At 40.0% G+C, this 21,839-nt stretch overlaps 2 protein-coding genes across 4 annotated transcripts in view; one reads left to right on the plus strand and one right to left on the minus strand.

Moving 5' to 3' along the window:
• The window catches only part of SLC9A7 (solute carrier family 9 member A7), a 188,760-nt gene extending 173,160 nt beyond the window's left edge, over positions 1-15,600 (plus strand). The window contains exons 15-17 of one of the 2 annotated variants that reach the window (XM_036270616.1): positions 2,317-2,399; positions 10,180-10,285; positions 13,864-14,377. In XM_036270616.1, coding sequence (XP_036126509.1) covers positions 2,317-2,399; positions 10,180-10,285; positions 13,864-14,115 — 441 coding nt within the window. In that variant the 3' untranslated portion in view covers positions 14,116-14,377. Of the gene's footprint in view, positions 1-2,316; positions 2,400-10,179; positions 10,286-13,863 lie in introns of both variants that reach the window. The other variant, XM_036270617.1, reaches the window with a different exon arrangement.
• A 5,217-nt stretch (positions 15,601-20,817) lies between these two features.
• The window catches only part of CHST7 (carbohydrate sulfotransferase 7), a 34,722-nt gene continuing 33,700 nt past the window's right edge, over positions 20,818-21,839 (minus strand). The window contains exon 2 of one of the 2 annotated variants that reach the window (XM_036270630.1): positions 20,818-21,449. The gene's annotated coding sequence lies outside the window, so the exon portion shown is untranslated. The remainder of the gene's footprint in view (positions 21,450-21,839) is intronic. The other variant, XM_036270631.1, reaches the window with a different exon arrangement.

Consider the following 21,839-nt stretch of genomic DNA (forward strand, 5'->3'; position numbering starts at 1 on the left):
TTAAAACTACTTGTAATTGTGGCTCAGTTTTTATTTGGTTATTGCTGATCATCTCTCACTTGTAGTTTCCTCTCCATATGACAATCAAGAAGAGGATAATAAAAATGTCTCTGCTTCCCAAGCAGTTGGTACTCTCAGATCTTGTCATCCAGCAAGATAGAACCCCAGCAGCGCCCTCAAAGTGCTGCAGTCAGTCCAATTTTAGTAGTAATTGTGCTGCTTATAATACTTGCATAGAACAGACTTCTTAAAACTGAAATGAATGTTTGATTTTGGCAGTTATTTTTAAAATTAAATGATGAGACTTGACAAAAGTGGCAAGACCATACAGTGGAGTAAAGACAACCTCTTTAATAAATGGTGCTGGGAAAATTGGACAGCTACATGCAAAAAAAATGAAACTAGACCATCAACTTACACCCTACACAAGAATAAACTCAAAATGGATAAAAGACTTAAATGTGACTCATGAATCCATAAAAATCCTAGAAGAAACTGTAGGCAACAAAATTTCAGACATCATACGCAGCAGAATTTTCACTGATACATCATCTAAGGCAACAGAAACAAAGGAGAAAATGAACACACGGGACTACATCAAACTCAAAACCTTCTGCACAGCAAAAGATACAGTCATCAAAATGGAAAGGCAACCCACTGTATGGGAGAGCATAATTGCCAATGATATATCAGATAAGGGGTTAATTTCCAATATATATAGAGTGCTCATACAACTGAAGAAAAGGAAGACAAAGAACCCAATTACAAAATGGGCAGAGGAACTAAATAGACACCTCTCCAAACAGGACATACAAGTGGCTAAGAGACATATGAAGAAATGCTCAACATCACTAATCATCAGAGAGATGCAAATTAAAATAACAATGAGGTATCACCTGTCAGAATGGCCGCCATCAACAAATCATCAAACAACAAGTGTTGGCGAGGGTGTGGAGAAAAGGGGACTCTTGTACACTGCTGGTGGGAATGCAGACTGGTGCAGCCACTATGGAAAACAATATGGTGTTACCTCAAAAAATTAAAAATTGAACTGCCATTTGACCCAGTGATTTAACTTCTAGGAATATACCCTAAGAAACCTGAAACACCAATGAGAAAGAATATATGTACCCCCATGTTCGTACCAGCATTATTTACAATAGCTAAGATCTGGAAACAGCCCAAATGTCCATCAGTAGACAAATGGATAAAAAGCTGTGGTACATATACACAGTGGAGTACTATGCAGCTGTAAGAAAGAAAGATCTCTTATCCTTCGAGACGACATGGAGGGACCTGGAGAGTATTATCCTAAGCAAAACAAGCCCAGCAGAGAAAGACAAGTATCATATGATCTCACTTATTTGTGGAATATAATAAACATGACAGTCTGAGGAACGGGGTAGTCCCAGAGACATGGAAGTGGGGTACAGACTGACAATCCCCAGAAGAGGGGGTGGGGGGAGTGATACACCACAGAATTTATATGCATGTATGCATGAACAATGGACATGGACAACAAAGCTAGGGACAGGGTGGGGAGGGAGGGGGAGGGGGGAATCAGTGGGGGAAAAAGGAGAAACATCTGTAACAAAATAAATAAATTATAAAAAATGTGATTGATTAAAAATAACACTATGTGAAAGAAAAAAAAAATGATGAGGATATTTGAGTTGAAAAGGCATGAGAGGAGTAGTAAAGGAACTTACTCCTTTAGGGTAGATAAAAGAACAGAGATGCTAGTTCTGACTCTATTTCCCCTGCCCACCACCCTCACCTTCCTAAAGCTGGTAGGACAACACGTTACTGCACCACCTGGAACACAGCGCAGGTGCCTGGGTCAGGACCACCAGGAGCCCTCCACTGGTTTGTCAGGAAACTCAACCAAGCACAGTTTTCTCAGGCCAGCCTTGGGGGACCTGGAAAGTTGGCTTTACAGAAGCTTTCTTTAATATTCTCTATAGATCCATTTTAGCCTGTTAGGATCTAGACTACTTTAGGGTAATTAATCTGCTGAAAGGCACTTTGGGGAAAATTACAATAAAAATGCCAAAAGAAATTTTGTATTACTTTGAGTTGATATACCCACAGATATAACCAAGCTGTTTTATTTTGGGGATTCATTTGCCTGCCTTTTGTATTTATTCAATTTCTTTGAAAAAAATATTACATCCCAATATAACTTTAATGCTTTAGTGACATAAGATATTTGAGTCTGAGCTCAAAATAACTAAAACTTATGGTTTAAAAAAAGCTTTCCCTCCTTAACTCAGTAACTTTGTATAACTAAGCATCTGTCTTCTTATTTGTTCCCAGGATGGTCCAGATTCTACTGGAGGAAACCGGACAAAGCAGGAGAGTGCATGGCTATTCAGGCTGTGGTACAGCTTTGATCACAAGTATCCTTTTAAGTAGTTTCCCTGAAACATTGATGATGAAATCCTCTTGTTGAGTTGCCAGTGAATGATTTCTGATGAATAAGGAAAGACTTGTGCTTGCTACAGAGTAGTCAGTCCTCTCTTGGGACTCATGCAGTGATCATTCAGCTGCAGGTAGTCCTGGTGAGCATGTCTCTGGCCAAGAGGAATGTTTGTATATCATTAGGTTAGCTGACTCGTAGTTTGGTAGAATCATGTGGTGCTTCAGAGCTTTGTGTACAAGGGGAATATGCCTTTGTAGGTGAATTGGTGTGGTCAGAAAGGGAAGTGAAGCTTGGGAAGTTAATCTATGTGGGGAGGCTAATTTCTAGTGACTGAACCAATTTTGGCCAAGTCTGTTCCGGGCCTTAACTGGGCCATATGCAGGGCAGACTCTGTTCTAGATTTATTTGGTCCCAGGTGAAATTAGAAACCAAAAAGTTAAACTTTCATGGTTTCTTAAGTTGACATAGTGATAGGTAGCTAGCTTACATATGGTCTTTGGAGACTTGAAAAATGTTTTACACACACATTCTCTCTCCCTCCCCCCCTTTCTCTCTCTCTCTCTCTCTCTCTCTCTCTCTCTCTCTCTCTCTCTCTCTCTCTCTCTTGACCAGGAATCAAACCCGTGACCCTTTGGTCTGAGGGCTGACTCTCTAACCACTGAGAAACACTGGCCAGGACATGTTTAATATTTTTTATTGAAGTATGAGATATATAGAAAAGTACACAGATCATAAGTGCTCAGTCAGTTATCACAAAATAAACACCCTTATTTAACTCCAAACAGTTTAAGAAACACAAAATTACCAGGTCCCCTCATGCCATAACCTAATTACTACCTATTACCCTTCCCCAAATGTAGCCACTCTCCTGACTTCTAGAAACACTTAGTAGTTTTACCTGTTTTTGAACTTTGCATAAATGGAATTATAGAGTATGTATATGTTAGTGTCTGGTTTATTTGATTTTACATCATTTGTATGATTCATCCATGTTGTCACATGTATCTCTAGTTCATCTGTTTTCATTGCTATATAGTATTTCATTGTATGAATATATCATAATTTATCCATTGTTGATGAACATGTAGATTGTTTCTAATTTGGAGCTGCTAAAAAATACTGCTATGAACATATTTGTACATGCCTTTTGGCTCATGTTTATAAATAATTTTGTTGGGGATATACCCAGGAGTGAAATTGCTGTGTCATAGGGCATGCATAGGTTCAAATTTAGATGAAGGAGCCAGTTTTACAAAATGGTAGTACTACTTTACACAAGCACTTCTAGTGTATAAGAGCTCTAGCTGCTTCATATCCTCACTGACCACTGGCGTTTGCAGTCTTGTTAATTTTAGCCATTCTAGTGGGTTTGCAGTGGCATTTCATTATGGTTTTAATTTGTATTAATCTGATCACTAATAAGGCTGAGCACCTTTCCATAGATTTACTGGCCACTTGGTATGTTCTTTCATAATGCACCTGTTCAAGTCTCTTGCACATTTTTCTATTGGGTTGTCTGCTTTTTTCTTACTGATTTTTAAGAGTTCCTTATATATTCTGGATCATTATCTACATTTATATATATCAAACATATTATTCACTAGACCTATTATTTTGCTAATTATATATGATAAAAATAACCTCTCTACTTGTAACTTGCATTTTCACTTTTAAATAGACTCTTTTGATGAACAAAATTTTTTCATCCAATTCATTGATTTTTTTTTTTTGGTTCTGGTTAGTACTCTGTGTCCTGTTTTTTTGTTTTTTTGTTTTTAATCCTCACCCGAGGACATTTTTTTGTTCAGATAGAGCGGGAGGGAGAGAGAGGAAGAGAGAGAGAGAGAAACATCGATGTGAAGGGACACATCGAGTGGCTGCCACCCGCACGACCAACCAGGGCCGGGGACAAACTGCAACCGAGGTACGTGCCCTTAGCGGGAACCGAACCCGGGTCTCTCTGTACTGCAAGCCGACGCTCCAACCACTGAGCCAAACCGGCCAGGGCTCTGTGTCCTGTTTTATAAAGTGTTGCCTACCCCAAAATCATGAAGCCATTTTCCTATGTTATCTTTTAGAAGCTTCATTTTTTTTCTTCTGTGCATCTGTTTTTTTTTTTTGTTTTTTTTTTCAGTGACAGATACAGGAAATGAAAAAGTATGCAGGGAACTTGATGTGCTCTAGATGAGGTTATCATTTTTCAGAGATAATTTAACTTACATTGGGTCAGTGACTAGGTTAGGGCACTAGTAATTCCAGATCCCTTTAGTCCAATCAGGAATAAGGGTGATTTGAAGCATAGAACTTCAGTTCCTATGAAGTTTAGCCTGTTTTCTGTTTACCCTTTTTTTTTAGGGTTCCAGCCTAAAGCCCAGGGTGTTTACATAGTCTTCCTTAGAAGGCCCTGGACACCAGTTTTTGTCAGATTCACTATCTTTTTGAGTCTTCCAGATGCTCTGCTCAGCTGCTGAGGTGCCTTTAGGGAAAACGTGGCTTACCAAGTGCCAGGATCACCTCTTGGGTGTCCTCCTCCAGATTCTGGCTCTCTTCACTGCCATGGTAGCTTTCTGATGCCATTAAGCAGAAGAGTTTGTTGTGTTTTATCTTGCCCAGCTTTTCTAGTTGTTCACAGTAGAAAGGATGGTTTAAATTGCTGTTTGCTATTATTTACTATTAATTGAAATAGAAACCCAGGAATTTTTTTTTTGTATTTGAGTTTTTTTTAAAATAATTTTTATTAATTTATTTTTGTTACAGATGTTTCTCCTTTTTTTACCCATTGATACCCTCCTCCCCAACCCCCCCAGCCCATACCCGGCTTTGTTGTCCATGTCCATTGATTATGCGTACATGCATATAAGTTCTGTGGCTTATCTCTTCTCTCCCCCCACCACCCTCTCTTCTGAGGGTTGTCAGTCTGTACCCTACTTCCACATCTCGAGCCCCAGGGATTTCTTAAAGCCATATGCACTTCATGTACATCGTAATCCAGAATGCATGTTATTCCCTGGGCTTAGAAAGGATGTAGAGAACATGGGAGAGAGTTCAAAGGAGAGTGACAAAATACTAAAGTGATAAATTAATTCTTGTCAGCATTTAATACTCCACTTTCAACAATGGATAGATTATCCAGACAGAAAATCAATAAGGAAGCACTGGACTTGAACTACATTTTAGATCAAATGAACCTAACATGCACAGAACATTCCATTCAACAGTAGCAAAATGTACATTCTTCCCAAGTGCACACGGAATATTGTCCAGGATAGATCTGTGTGTTATATTACAAAACAAGTCTTTGAAAATTTAAGAAGATTGAAATCATATCAAGTATCTTTTTCAACTACAATGGCATGAAACTAGAAATCAATAACAGCAGGAAAACTAAAAACTTTACAAATATGTGTACATTAAACAACACATCCTGAACATAACAACCAGTGGATGGACATTAAACAGTACAGTCCTTAATAACCAATGGGTTGATAAAGAAATCAAAAGGGAAATAAAAAATATATTTTGAGACAAATGAAAAGGGAAACACAATATAACAAAACTTATGTGATGCATCAAAAGCAGTTTTAAGAGGGAACAAAAAGTTTATAGTGTTAAATACCTACATTGAAAAAAAGAAAGGTCTTGTCCTGGCTGGTGTGGCTCAGTTGGTTGGAGCGTCTTCCCATACACCAAAGGTTGCGGGTTTAATTCCCAGTTGGGCACATACCGAGGTTGCAGGTTCGATCCGCAGTTGGAGCACATATGGGAGGCAACCGATTGATGTTTCTCTCTCACATTGATGTTTCTCTCTCTCTCTCTCCCTCCCTTTCTCTTTCTCTCCCTTCCCCTCTCTCTAAAATCAATAAAATCATCCTTGAGGGAGGATTAAAATATATATGTGTGTGTGTGTGTGTGTGTGTGTGTGTGTATACATATATATAAATTAAACAACCTAACTTTATACTTCAGGGAACTAGAAAAAGAACAAAATAAGCCCAAAGTTAGCAGAAGGAAGGTCATAAAGATTAGAGCAGAAATAAATTAAACATACTAGACAAAAATAGAAAATAACAATACTAAGAATTGGTTTTTTTGAAAAGATAAACAAAATTAGAAAACCTTTAGTTGGACTGAAAAAAAAAAAAAAACCCAGAGGATTCCAATACATAAAATCAGAAATGAAAGAGAAGACATTACAGCTGATACCACAGAAATACAAGGGGTCATAAGAGACTGCTATAAATAATTATACACCAAAAATCAGACAACCTACAAGAAATGGATAAATTGCTTTTGTTATCCCTACTCGCATGTTCATAGCAGCATTGTTCACAATAGTCAAGATACGGAAACAACCTAAGTGTCAGTCAATGCATGAATGGATAAAGAAAATGTGTATATATACAATGGAGTATTATTCAGCCTTAAAAATGGACATCCTACCATTTGGGACAACAAAATTGAATGTTGGTACATTATCAGAGTTCTAGGATAAAAAGAGAAATTTTGAGTCTGGAATTCTTCACCCAAACTGTTAATCAAAAATGAGTAAAAAAAGCCCTGGCCCATGTGGTCCAGTTGGTTAAGTATTGTCCTGTGCACTGAGAAGTCACCGGTTCGATTCCTTGCCAGGGCACAGGCCTGGGTTTCGGGCTCAATCCCCAGTAGGTAGGGGTCATGTGGGAAGCAGCTGATCAATGTTTCTCTCTCTGAAATAAATAAAAACGTATTTTTAGAAAAAGAGCAAAAAAAGGAGGGTGGCTTTTAGGCATGCCAGAATTCAGAAAGTTTAGCACTGTGCAGACACTGTAAGAAAGGGGGAAAAACAACATAAGGCTCAAAAATAAACAAATTCCAACTAAGGAAACAACATTCAAGAAGCAGTGATTTGTTATAATCCAGAAGTGATCAAGATCTAAAAGAATATCCTTTATTTAGCAAGACACTCAAGTGTTCTCTTCTGACTAACATAGTTTAAATGACATTGTATTACACTTCCTTTAATAGTGTTCCAATCACTCTGCTTGGTTGCAGTGAATAATAATATAATGACATTAATACAAATGCTGCTTATTGGTTTTTAACATTTAGACTCAATCCATAGACAAAGCATAGAGGATTAATTATTAGTTGCAAAATAGAATGCTGCCCTGGCCAGTTTGGCTCAGTGATTGGAGAATTGACCTGCAGACAAAGAGTCTCAAGTTTGATTCCTGGTCAAGGGCACATACCTTGATTGCAGGTTCAATCCCTGGCCCCAGGCAGGGTCATACGGAAGGAAACCAATCAGTGTTTCTCTCTTGCATCAATGTTTCTCTCTCTCTCCCTCCCACTCTATCTGAAAAAAAATTAATGGAAAAATATCCATGGATGAGAATTAAAACAAAAAAGAATGCACATTTTATATATCTGCACTGTAAAATTAATTATAATAAAAATTAGAAAGGAAAAAAATTGAAAGGAAGAGGCAGGAGTGTAAATGAATCAAATTTGTCATCCTTCATAGGAGGGAGTTAAGAGCCACTGACTAAGGTTTATAAATCCAGAAATAGAAAAAATGTATTCTATACAGTTGCAATGTTTATCAAAACCACTGAGAGACTTGATATTTCATTTTTGCCCTTCTGACAATCTGAATATTTAAAAATGTATATGTAAATATTTTTTTTCTTTGAAAGATATTGTTAGAGGCCCTTCTGTGTTTGAGGAAGAGGGAGCTTGTCTTTGAACTGCCTGAGGCGGGAAACTGAAAGGTAGCCTCTGGGTTCCCCTCTGAGTTTTGTATTAGTCATTCCACCAATCCAGCTGCTGTCAGCTTCTGAGTTAAAGACACGGGAGAACTGATAGGCCTGTAGAGGCTGGAATGTGGTTGGAGGATAGAGGTCAAAGGGAGCTTGTTCTGTTTGTAAACAGTTCCACCATAGCCCACACTAGCAGTATGCCCCTGGATTTCCCTTCAATCTCCTCCTATAAAGAAGCTTTTTCTTTCTTGTACTGTTCTAAATGAAGACAGGAAGTGATGGTACTCGGAGTAGTCATTCTCTGTGTACAGATGGTTGTGACACAGTCTTACCTTCCCTTAAAGTGTCTTGGCTATTCATTCCTGCGTTTGTGGTGGCCATGTCAGTCTCCACCTTTTCGATATTGCTTAGGCTGTGGGTATCAGAAATGGTAACAACTCTATGATAATGTGACACATACTTTGTGGTGCTTCCAACAGTATGCATTTGGCAGCACACTATCCACAGGATGACAGACCCTGAGCTCTCCACATAACAGCTGACCTTCACGTTAGAGCAGTAGTCTCAACCAAGAGTGAGTTTGCTTCTTAGGGTACATTTGGCAATGTCTGCAGACATTTTTTAATTTTATTAATTTTATTTATTTTTATCCTCACCCGAGGACATTTTTCATTTATCATCAGATAGAGCAGAGAGAAGAGAGGGAGGAAGAGAGAGAGAGAGAGAAACATCGATGTTAGAGAGACACATCGACTGGTTGCCACCCTCACGACCCCAACCGGGGCCAGGGACAATCTGCAACTGAGGTATGTGCCCTTAGCGCAGTGGTTCTCAACCTTCCTAATGCTGTGAACCTTTAATACAGTTCCTCATGTTGTGGTGACCCCCAATCATAAAATTATTTTTGTTATTACTTCATAACTGTAATTTTGCTACTGTTACGTCTTAGGCAACCCCTGTGAAAGGGTCGTTCAACCCCCAAAGTGGTTATGACCCACAGGTTGAGAACCGCTGCCTTAATGGGAACCGAACCCGGGAGACTCTGGTCCACAGGCCAATGCTCTAACCACTGAGCCAAACCAGCCAGGGCTCTGCAGACATTTTTATTGTGAAACCTAGGGAGCAGCTGGGGTTGCTGATGGCATCTAGTGGGTAGAGGCCAGGGATGCTGCTAGACATCCTACAATGAAGTATATCCCCTTACAACAGAGATCTGGCTCAAAATGTTAATAGTGTTGTGGTTGGGAAAATCTGTGTTGGGAGAAAATCAGCAGGTAGAAGGAAGAATAGTCCTGTATGGGAAGTTGAGAGATTTAGGTTTGAGTGAAATAATTTCACCTAAGTCTCAGTTTCCTCCTTTGTGGTAGCTCCAGGTTACCTCTAAGATCCTGCCCACCTTGACTGTTTTCGCCATGTAACCTCTGAGCAGAGTGGGTACAGAAAACCCAGGGCAGAGGGGACCCAGGGGTGGCAGCATCTCCCTCCACTCCAGGTGAATTGTCTCCTGTTTCTAAGGCATGAGCTGGTTGCATGTCAAAAGCTGGAATGCTGATTGACACCAAAATTCTCATTCAACATAAAAGAAGGGAGAAGGGTATTCTAATTAATCAAATATTATTTTTAACTGAAAATTAGGAATCACTAACCTGTGGGTTTACAGTTAACACTAAAAAGTCTGATGGGCAATAGTATAATCTTTGATTCAGACTCTTGCAGACTACAAGTACAGGCATGCCTCAGAGATATTGTGGGTTCGTTTCCAGACCACTGCAATAAAGAGAGTCGGAATCTTTTTGCTGGTGAAGGGTCTTGCCTTCAGTTTGTATTTAAAAAAAAAAAAAGCAACATCTGTGAAGTGCAATAAAATGAGGTATGCCTGCATTTTCTGTTTTGTACTGGTAAAATGGGGGAAAGAGGCTTTTTGTGGGTAGAATGTCAGATGATTCACTATTCTAAACACATTTTGTTAGGTGTGTGTTTTCTTTGCAGACATTTTTTTCCTTAATTCTCTTTTAAAAGTTACTTGAAGCCCATCCTTACACACAGTGGCCCCCCATTAACCACCACTCTCCCAGCCTGGTGTGGCTTGCTTGCTCGATGTCTGACCAGTCCCCAGGTGTATGACGTAAGTACAGTATGTCAGGGCTGCATTCCTGTTCAGCCTCCAAATTCACAGATTTTGATTCTTCAATAAGATGATTACAAATAACCAGCTTACATATGCTTAATACATTGTGCACAGCAACAGAGAAACCTTTTGCCAGGGTTATAGGCTCCTGAACATCAGCAGCTGTGGTGTAGTAGAGAGAACATTAGAAATGGAACCAGAACAACTAGACCGACAGATTAAAAAGTTACTATTATTATTTCCAACCCTGCTGATAGCTTATGTACTAAAAGCTGTCTTTTTCTGAATACTGAATAGCTTGCTCAGTTTGGACCTCTGTCTAGCAGGAGTGGGGAACGTCCGGCCTGCGGGCCATATAAGGCCCACGAAATCAATACCAGCTAACATCACATGCCTTACCAAATTAGCCTGATCAAATATAGCAGGCTAATTTTTAGGTTGATAATTTTGTATGGCCCACAAATGATGTTATAAATATGTAAATGGCTCTTGGCAGAAGAAAGGTTCCTCACCCCTGGAAGTGACAGTATGGGTCATTTGGATTTTTTTTTTTTTTTTTTTTTAAGCATCAGAGACATCATGACCCGGCATTATGACTTGTCCCATTGTTGAAGCTCCAATTGATTACACCCTTCAATCTTATGTTTCATTGGGTTTAAGTGTTTCTTTGCCCCCTGGCTTCTAGTCTCTCTTAAACAGTTTCTAAAACCTTCCATCTTAATTAAGTTTTGTAAGGGTCACTGTCCATGTCTATGTAATAGTATGAAAACTAACCCACTATTAAAACTTTATAAAAACCTTATCTAATCTGAAGCTTATCAATTATTCCTTTGCTCATTGATTAGGGGCATCTGAACTAGTTTGAATTCAGCATAAACTCAGTAAACTTCCAGATACTTAAATTGAAAATATTTCCCTCACCAATTTGAGAGTCTTCTCAAGGTTTGCTTCCTGGGGTAATGTTTGGGCTGTGTACTCCCCACAGCCAGCCTAAGATGGGGTCACTTGAGCTACACGCCAGAATTACTGTCCACACTGCTGCTGCTGATTTGGAGCTAGAGTCCTGGCCAGGGTTTCAGTCAGTTCCAGACACAGCAAGGCCTGTTTTTGAGAGAGTTGAAGCAAAGAGTCTTTGAAAACTTAAGAGAATCCCAAAGGTGAGACAATGGAGGACCTCTCTGCAGAGTTTAGTGTTGGGTGAGGGTATTGGACTAGGCCACTGTAATGGCTGTTTGACATACTATTATGTGGGCCTCACTTTCACCTACAGGGCGTTTGTCTTTCGCTAAGTTTATTTGGAAGATATCTAAGATGTTCATTATTCACCATTTCCACTCACTCCAAACCACTTAGGTTTGTTATCTGCCTAGAAAACAGTATTTTTCCACTTATGAAAATGACCTCTGGTTATTTAAAATGTGCATGTTCCCACAATACACTTTTTTGCAGGTGTTTATAGTGTTATTTTGCTGCATTTTCATAGCAGCCTGCAGTGGACAGCTAGATATATAATTATGCAAACCTTCAGCTTAGCCAAACTGTAAATTTTTTTTTTTTACTTTATTGATTTTAGAGACAGCAGAAGGGAGAGGGAGAGAAACAGAAACATAGATGAGAGAGAACATCGATTGGCTGCCTCCTGTGTGCCCCCCACTGGGGATTGGGCCTACAACCTGGGCATGTGCCCTGACCGGGAATTGAACCGGTGACCTTTTGGTGCATGAACTGATGCTCAACCACTGACCCATACAGGCCGGGCATTAACCAAACTTTTGTTCATCTTGTTATCTAGAATTTGAGGGAGTGGATTGGTTTCATCATCTACATACAACATTCATTAAGCTCTGACTTGGAAATCCCTCTCCACTATGTCCTTGTTTGTGAATGACCTTTCTTTGGGTGCTGTTTGTCTGGGCTTATCAGTCATGTGATGCAATAGGTCAACCTTTAGTCTCTTCTGTTGGTGAATTTTGGCCTTGTTTCCCACTGCAAGGGGTCAGAGGGGCTCACACCAGGGTTCCAACTGCAGTTACTCTGTGTTGCTGTGTGTGTGTGTGTGTGGGGGGTGACTTGGCTTACATTTGCAGAATTACCCTCAAATGCAGTTATTTTATATTCCTCTCTGTCCCTCTGAGGCTCCGAACTTTTAAAGAATGAAATATATGCCGAAGAGTCTCCCCCTGAAATCTGGGAGCTAAGAGCCTTGGGAGAGGTATTTTGACAGCAGTGAACAAAAACAATACTTAGTACATGTACAGATGGGAGAAATGCAACACACTAAAACAGGGAACTTGATGTCATTTGTTGTTAAGAAACCTATCACAAGGCAGACAGTTTCAGGACTTTCTAAATGGTAATGGAGAGGAAGAAATTGGGGGAGTTTGGAGCAAGTTTTAGAATTTCTCTTTGACCAGAGGTCTCTTATTTAATCACACATTTACATTCTGCCTCATTCCTGTGAGGATTTGAGGCAGCAAGCAAGAGGAGTTGCGTGCTTGTCTGTTAGAAGAGCTGCAGCACTGATTAAGTGGAGTCACATTATGGAGTTTGGAGAAGTCGACATCACTGAGAAACAATGTAGAAAACACAGATGTGCTCATCACCAGTAAGGGCGCAGAGATGGGCTGGGACAGGAGAAGCAAGGTAGGCATAACCCAGGAGTCCTCCCTAGGTTAGTGTATTTAATAGGCATTCATATAGCACCTACTTGAGTTAAGCACCCCCAAGGAAGGGTGCCAAGAAGAGGAGAAGGAAGTCACTGCCCTTTGGTGATTCCTCATCTAGATAGGGAATTCCAGGCACGGACACAGGAGAATCTGCCAATGGCCTTGGGCAGTGTGGCTGAGTGGGGACCATGAGGCTGTCAGGGAGGCAGGTTCAGGTCCTGCACCAAGGAGACCCTGTTGTGTAGAGGACAATTATGCAGGACTTCAGATGTGCTTTGAATGGTAGCTAGGGAATAGGAGACAAAGAGTAGTTTTAAACTGTGTTTGCCATTCAAGAAAGAAGTCCACGATGTTTGGCAGTGGTGCAGCAGGGTAGAGGGGGAGTGCACTGCCCCTTGTTTTGCTTGTTGAACCCGCTGGAGAATGAAAGGTTGTCTGACCTCACACTGTTGTTTCCTGCCATTCTCTCCCTGCCATCTTTTAGTTTCAAGTGGCTGCCACTTGGCTAATGCCTGTCTTGCACAACCTGGTCTGTTTTCCTACAACTGCTACTTAGTATGAGATGCCATGCCAGTTCTTTTCCTGACAGGGTGACTTTTCACATCTTTTATATGGACAGAGCCAATCTGGAGGGAGCATAAATTCAAACCCTGCTTCCTACCAGCTGGACAACCTTTTCTTCCCTTTTGTCAAGAACTGTCAGACATTTAATATCACAACTGCTTTTTGCTTTTCCAAGTCCTAGTTCAGGCAACAGTGCTATACATTGAATAGCACTCCATAGTTTATATCCAGTTATGCTAAAGGCTCAAGGCAGGCAAGTTTCATGATAACCAGTTTCAGATGAGAAGTTGAGTTGGGGGTTGGCTGGAACTCTGGTCTTCAGTTGTTATTTGTTGCACTTTTCAGAACCAAGAGCCACTGAGAGAGGAAGACTCTGATTTCATCCTGACTGAGGGTGACCTCACATTGACCTACGGGGACAGCACAGTGACTGCCAATGGCTCCTCAGGCTCCCACACGGCCTCCATGAGCCTCGAGGGCAGTCGAAGAACAAAGAGCAGTTCTGAGGAGGTGCTGGATCGAGACCTGGGAATGGGAGACCAGAAGGTTTCAAGCCGAGGCACTCGCCTAGTGTTCCCCCTGGAGGATAATGCATGACTTTCCCCCCAAACCCTGAAGCAATGGGGTAGACCCACCGGTGGTGTGGGGCTGGCTGCATGCTCCAGTGTTGTTTGAGGTGGGACCATGACTGAATGGAATTAACGCTTCTATTTTATTGAGGTCTGAAGATATCTTAACATTTAAAATTTAACCCAAGATACAGATGGTGGAGCTCAAGTGTCTCTAAATCAAGACAAATGCAGACCTATTCCCACTTTTTCACATATTAGTGCACTGTTCAGAGTTAAACAAACAAAAACAATCGCATGCTTTACTGGTCTCTTAATACATTCACCTGCGGTACCTGAATGAGGTGTGGTAGGTGTTGGGGATCCCTCCCAGGAGAGGCTTCATATCCATACACAGCAGTGTGAGTCCAGCTGGATGTAGGAATATTACATGAGGGGAGAACAGGCTAGAAGAAAGATCATGAAAGAAGGCAAGTGAGATTGGACCTCCAGGGATTAGGGTAAGCTGGTGTTAAATGGGACAGAAAACATGAAAAAGCAATTTGAGTGGAGGCTCTGACAACAAGGGCTGAGTGATAGCAGCCTCATCTCAGGATTCCTGACTTCGTTTGCTACCTGTATTTTCTCTAGACTGACGATTGGAAAATATATCTATCAACATTTCAACATGGGGGGAAAGAATTATAACTCCTTCTCTGGAAATCTCCATAAAGAAGAAGTTACTGAACTGTTTAAAACCAAAGGCAAAACAGTGTGATACTATTCTTTTTTAATTAATCTGATGGCAGCAGAAACTGATGATGATATCACTATAAAAATTAGTCAATTCCTGAGGGCTGCCATGTGAGCTGACTGCCTGGAAAATGATTAACAGGACTGAGATATCTTCTGTGGGTTTAGAAACAACACCAAAACTTGTAGAGTGATTTGATCTGGGGAAGAGAAGGCAGTAAGAAGCCTAAGAAGCAATAGGCTAGTATTCAGAGGGAAGAAATCTCACTGTGAAAAAATAACTGCAAAGAAAACACAAGGTAGTATTCTAAAGACTGAGTAGAATTCTAAACCAAGCTAAGAAATGCATGAGATTTCAGTGGCCACCCAAAGAATCAGAGGTGAGTCAGTGGAAAGTTAAGCTTTATTCAATCCAGTGGAAGTTTCTGTCTACTATAAGATTAAGAACCTGGATGTCTTGACACTGAGTGCCATGTAGAAAAGAGTCATTTTCTTGGTATCTGGAGAGGCTTGTACTAGTTTAATGTGTGAGTGTGGTCTGAAATTTAGGTTTTTAGTTTAGGTTCTTTTGTGGGTGAGCTATTCTACCTGCCCGCACCTATAAGTGAATACTGAGAAAACTCTTGGAAACCAAGTTTGAGATTCTCCTTGTGCTCTATGCTTCAGTGCTATTATATTTGAAAACCCGATTTCTAGAAAATGCTTTCATTAAATATGGGCATTTTTCTTGTTACAGCAGATAAAATAATGGACCCATCTAATGCACCCATCATGAAACAGCCATTTAATATTAACTCACATTTTTAATTTATTTTTTATTTTTTTATCCTCACCTGAGGACATTTTTCCATTTTTTGTTCAGATAGAGTGGGAGGGAGAGAGAGAGGGAGAAACATTGACATGAAAGGGACACATTGAGTGGTTGCCACCCACACGACCCAACCAGGGCCGGGGACAAACTGCAACCGTTAACTCACATTTTTAATGATTAATTTCTAAATAACACATTATTTCATATTTTGTTTTTCAATTGATAATTTGTGCAAACCAAGAAAAAAATATTACTTTGAGCCATATGAAATTGCTGCTATACAACAATTTTTAAGAAACAGGAATGATAATTTCATATGGTTCAATATAATAGAATTGAATGATTTTTATTCCTCTCTTTCCATTTTGTCTACACTAAAGTTTGTAAATTTGGAAAAAAAGGCTAAACATACCTAATCCCATGCTTCCTCTACGCTGGGTAGTAATAAGTAGGTTGCCACAAAGCCCAGAAACTATCTAACCCAAGGCTGTTTGCTGTCATTCTGGCGTAAACCAGTTTGAAACTGCTGAGTAATGGTACATCCAACTAAACAAAGTTCCTCTAAGAGGGTAATCCCAAGTCATCTCATAAACATATTTTTTCCGGGTTTAGGGAAGGTTACAGTTCATCAGACTCAGATGTTCTAGAGCAGAGGTTCTCGACCTTGGCTGCACATTAGGATTATCTGGCCCATTATTGAAAATATCAACACAAGGGCCTACCCTCAGAGATCCAGATTCAGTAGGTTTAGGGTGGGGCCAGGCTTCCGTGCTGTGTTTGTCAGGGATTTTAATTTGCAACTAGGGTTGAGAGCCTTTAGAACTTGTAGCAGACCCTATTCACAACCTCAAAGAATGACCTAGCAAATTAAGTTTCTCACAAAATTGTTAATCATGTGGAACAAATTGAATGTTGATCAGTAATACAGCTGGTAGCTGTGAGTTTCATGCTAATAATGTTTGTAGAACTGAAGAATGTATTCCATAAAGTACAACTAAAAAAAAAAGAGGTCACATTTAAAAACTAGAGCATGAAAGGGAGAGAAGGGTGACTTGAGTGTATATATTAGGGGGGGGGGGTTTAAAAACCTGTCATCTTAGCCCCCATTTGTGGAAAAAAAGGTGTTTAGTCGTTTAGTCTTAACTGAGCTGCTGACTAATCAAATGTGAAATTTCTGAGAAGCTGTCTTTTCAGTTTAACCTGGGATTATATTAGTAGTCCCCTTTGCAGTCAAGTGAACTTTCTCTTCACACTTCGCTTGTTCCCATGCCTGAATGCACACTGGATTCCTTAGAACAAGGGTGGGCCTGTTTACTGCCAGAGCACAAGCCCCATATTAAGTGGAAGGTTGTGATCACTTTGCTGACATGTGGTGGTGGTATCGGTAGCTGGTAATTAAGGAGATGCAAACTTTTGTGTAGCACTGACAGAAGGAATATATGGACTTCTGCCCTTCTTTTTAATGTTTTTTTTTGGGACTACCAGGGGACCTAAACTTTCTCTCCTAGAGAAGGAAATTTGGAATTTAAATAAGGCTGCATTTCTTCCTAGGAAGCAAGTGTGGGAAAGGCATATGTGACTAAATGGACACTAACCATCCAGGATACATACTGGGGTGACCAGACAAATGAGCATTGATGCCTTGAAGCTGAAAACCACACTGCGACATCAAATGTTTCATCAAACAAACAGCAAGGCACTTTTAGGCTGTGGTCCCTAGACCTGAAAACATCCTCTATGGTTTGGTTGACAAAACAAATTTTAGAAAACACCAAAAATGTTATCTTAGCTATACATTAACATTTCGGTCTAGGGCAAAGAAGTGATAGTTCATTCGAAATAGAGGTCTGTTTCACATCCTTCTCTCATCCCCTATCATATCTTTCCCTTTCTGTGTCCATAGTTGAAGTTAATGTAATAATCTCAGATATTTAATGTGAACAATGACTCCTAAATGTAGAAACACCATCAATGAATTTAGAGACCGGTGGGAACTCATCAGAGGGGAAATCATCTGCTTGGAAACCTACCTTGGTGCCCGCTGGGAGTTCTTTTTTTAAAAAAATTTTTTCTTTGTTGATTTAAGAGAGATAGGAAGGGAGAGGGAGAGAGAGATAGAAACATCGATGAGAGAGAGCATCGATTGGCCGCCTTCTGCATGCCCCCCACTGGGGATTGGGCCCACAACCTGGGCATGTGCCCTGACCCAGAATCAAACTGGTGACCTCTTGGTACATGGGTTGAAGCTGAATCACTGAGCCACACCGGCTGGGCACCACTGTGAGTTCTAAGAGGTGTATCAGAAAGCTGATTTTACCAACTGTTGTCAAATGTAATCTGGAATGAGTGTTTTGCTGTAAAGTTAACTTTGCTGGTTCAATAAATATATGATTTTTTATTCTACTTCAGAAATGCGGACTTGACAAGTTTCATGCCTGTCTTTGGTGTTGATTCTGTAGATGAGTTAGTGTAGGAGCTAGTCTGTCAGAACTTTTAGACTGGTATCATTGAGTTATGATCTCTTCTGTTATTATTTAAGTGGGAATCTGGCTTGCCAGTGTCATTTGCTACGTTCTGACACAGTAAGTTGAAGGAATCCAGTGGCCAAGAGTTAGAATTTAGAAACAACCCATCTGAATACTGTTTTCACCACTTTGAAGACCTTCCCCCTTTCTGAAACCTAGTAAGAACAACATACAGAGAAATACTCTAGAAACCAATGTGCATGTCTGACTAGGAAAAGCAACTAGGATTTTTGACAATCCTTTCAAAACAAGATTTAGAAGTAAACCGTATTTTCCAGTTTCAATTTTCTTAAGTAGAGTTTTTAAAAATTAATGAACACATCTTGTCTTGTCACCCAGTGCTAGAAGAAATTGTAAAGAGCAAAACTAAAGTTTTTGATGTAAGTTTTATTTTTGTAAGCAGGGTAAACTGTAACTATGGTCCACATGGAACACATAGGCGGCCAGTTTTCTGCTACTTGAGCCTTGGAGAAGATGACAAGGAACGTCTGCCTGTTCTGCCTTTTGAAAAGGTCTGAAACAGACATGAGAGCACTTGGGAGAGGCCACACTCTCATTCTGGTGGCAACCTTTTAAAAAGGGTTAATAGGATTGCCAAATGTCATAGTCAACTCAATTCTTGGCCAGTGGAAAATTATTTGGGCCTGTGTATGTTGGAGGAGCTGAGATAGAAAAGGACTTGTAAACAGCATGAATAACTAACTCTACATCTCCGTCTAAAGCACTTAAAAGTTAAGATCCCAGTGTTACTGGGTGACTGTCTAACTGCATGGATATTTGAGGGATAACTTGTTGATTATTTCAGTTGTGGGCTTTGGAGAAGCAGAGGAATGGTTTTCAGTTGTGTGGATGTTAAGTCTATGGATTTGGAATTTATCACTGAAATCACTCATTCAAAGTGTGACTTCATAATAGGATCATCTCCTCCTAGGTTGTCTTTTTCTTCTTTACATAAAATACATCTGGTCTTCTTACTTAAAAGTTTTATGTTCACTAAAATGATTAAATGGGAAGGCTACCAAGATTCACTTATAGCTGAAAAGCAATTTTTAAAATAGAATAGGATGAATTTAATATGAATGATGTGACCTCCAGGAGAGCTTTTTATAGAGAGCTTATATACTGTAATTGGGGAGAATTTTGTCTTCTACTTCCATTCAACAGTGGCAAACTGCTGGTTTTATAAGATTAACATTATAGTATGTTATATAAACATGTTATATAAAAATATTGAAATATGTTTAACTGTGAAAAAGTGAAGACTTGGAGTTATCAGCAACCTTTATGTGCAATAAAGAAAACTGAAGTTAGACCCCAAAGAGCTGTCTTTCCCTAGCATCCTACTTAATATTTGCCTTTGTGTATATGTTTAGATTGATATTATAAAGCTAGTCACATGTTTTCCTGCCTTTGCTGATATTTAACACATTTTTCTCAAAGCTTTTTCTGTATTTTTTTTAACAAAACTCAAAATAAAAAGACTAACTGGCTGAACTAATCTTGTTTTATATTTTAAAAGCATTGTCCTGCCCTGGTGGGTTTGGCTCAGCAGTTAGAGTGTTGTCCTGCAGTCCAGAGAGACCCGGGTTCGGTTCCCGCTAAGGGCACGTACCTCGGTTGCAGTTTGTCACCGGCCCTGGTGGGGTCGTGTGGGTGGCAACCACTCGATGTGTCCTTTCACGTCGATGTTTCTCTCTCTCTCTCCCTCCCACTCTATCTGAACAAAAAAAATGGAAAAAATATCCTCAGGTGAGGATAAAAAAATAAATAAATAATAAATAAATAATAAATAAATAAAAGTATTGTCCGTTATTAGAAGGGTGTAGTATGATCCTATTGTTTGTCTCTCCCTTGGAAGCTATTCCTCTTCAGCTTCATTTAGACCAGGGGTTGACAAATTATAGCCAGCCTATGGATCCAATCTGGCCCACTGCCTGTTTAGAAAATAAAGTTTTATTGCCATTCACCATGCTCATTCATTTGCATATTGTCTGTGACTGCTTTCATGCAGAACTGAGTGAGGAGTTGTGACAGAAGTGAGCAACTATTTGCTTATAAAACCTGAACTCTTTACTGTCTGGCTTGGTACAGAAAATGTTTTTGCCAACCCCTAATATAGATGCTTGAAAAACTTTAGTTTTAAAATGGGGTCTAAAAATCACGGCAACAGATTTTTGAGATTTTAAAAAATGTGTCTTGCCCTGGCTGGTGTGGCTCAGTTGGTTTGACATCATCCTGTACACCAAAAGGTCGCTGGTTCAATTCCCAGTCAGGGCACATGCCTGGGTTGCTGGCTCGATCCCCAGTAGGGGTCCTGCAGGCGGCAAGCCAATTGATGTGAAATCAATGTTACACTCTCACATCGGTGATTCTTTTTCTCTCTCCCTCTTCCTTCCTCTCCCTAAAAATCAATAAAAATATATTTTTAATATGCCTTAGGGTTATAAAACCACTCTAAACTTGATCTCTGCCTATGACTTTTCCTGGTCTGAAAGTCTTTAACAGGCTTTGGTTGTTGGATAATTGCTAAGAATCTTGAACCCAACATAGTTTCCTTTATAGTCTTCATATTCCTTTGTATGTAGATCAGCTTTTCCCAGAACCATGCAATCGAACTACATCATAAAATCCAAAGCTTCCTAGCAAAACAAAACAAATCCTGTCATTAGCATGACTCCAGTCATTTAATAGTATAAGTACAAAAACACCAGATAGAACAATTTAAAAGCACATACTTGTTTTGGTTCATTAGGGTTCTCCCACCCTACAGAGAGAAATTACTTTTTAAAAATCAGTTCAGGGGTGGGGGCAAGGGGTGCTATTTGAAGAAGAGCTGGATGAGTCAGATTTAAAACAATATCACCAAGACTTTTATTTAATATTAAGTAATGTAATCAAGACACACAGGACTGCACTTGGCCCTTATTCACATTGATGTTTTTGTCTAGACACCTGCTAATGGTAAATGGCACCAAATCACGTCTCTTCTTTGTTGTGAGGACGCCTTGTTGAAGTGGTTCCAGCTGAGGCAGATTCAGGCTGAGAACTAAAGCTCTTCCTATTTTATTGCCATAATTATCCACATTGCACTGTCACTTCCTTACGGGAAACTTTGTTTTAACCAATGTGTCAGCCTTTATTTAATAAGCTCATGCTAGTCCTGCTCTGCAGAACTGCACAGCAGTTGGTACCAAATCAAGTCCCAGTCTTTGACAGCGTGATAAATTGTCTCCACAGCATGGCTTCTCCAGTGCTGGGGCAACATGCTGAGTGCCCTGGTTTGTGATGACTGACCTGGAAGGAAAGGAACAAAGGATGTTTGAACTTCAGAATATCGAAATCCACAAACAGAAAGCCTGTTGAACCCTGATGATATAAGGCCTCTTAATTATGAAACCTGTAATCTTCCTTATCTAAGCTGCATTATCCAATGCTGGAAATCCATATAGAACCAGTAACTATCATTTCTGCTTTGTGAAGACAGGCCAGGAGTAAACGTGACTCAAGAGGTGTTGGTGAGAATAAAGACAGGAAAAAGATGTGTGCCAAATTTGACAGTATGACTGCTTTCTGCAGCTGCTGCTGTGGGGTGCCTGTTAAAGAGAATAGAGCTTTCTGAGACCTGCTGGGTAGAGTGGGGAAAATAGCTGGGACTGAAGCTGTACCTTTAGGGATCAACCATGT

This window comes from Molossus molossus, unplaced genomic scaffold (assembly GCF_014108415.1).
Source record: "Molossus molossus isolate mMolMol1 unplaced genomic scaffold, mMolMol1.p scaffold_m16_p_2, whole genome shotgun sequence".
Lineage (NCBI taxonomy): Eukaryota > Metazoa > Chordata > Mammalia > Chiroptera > Molossidae > Molossus > Molossus molossus.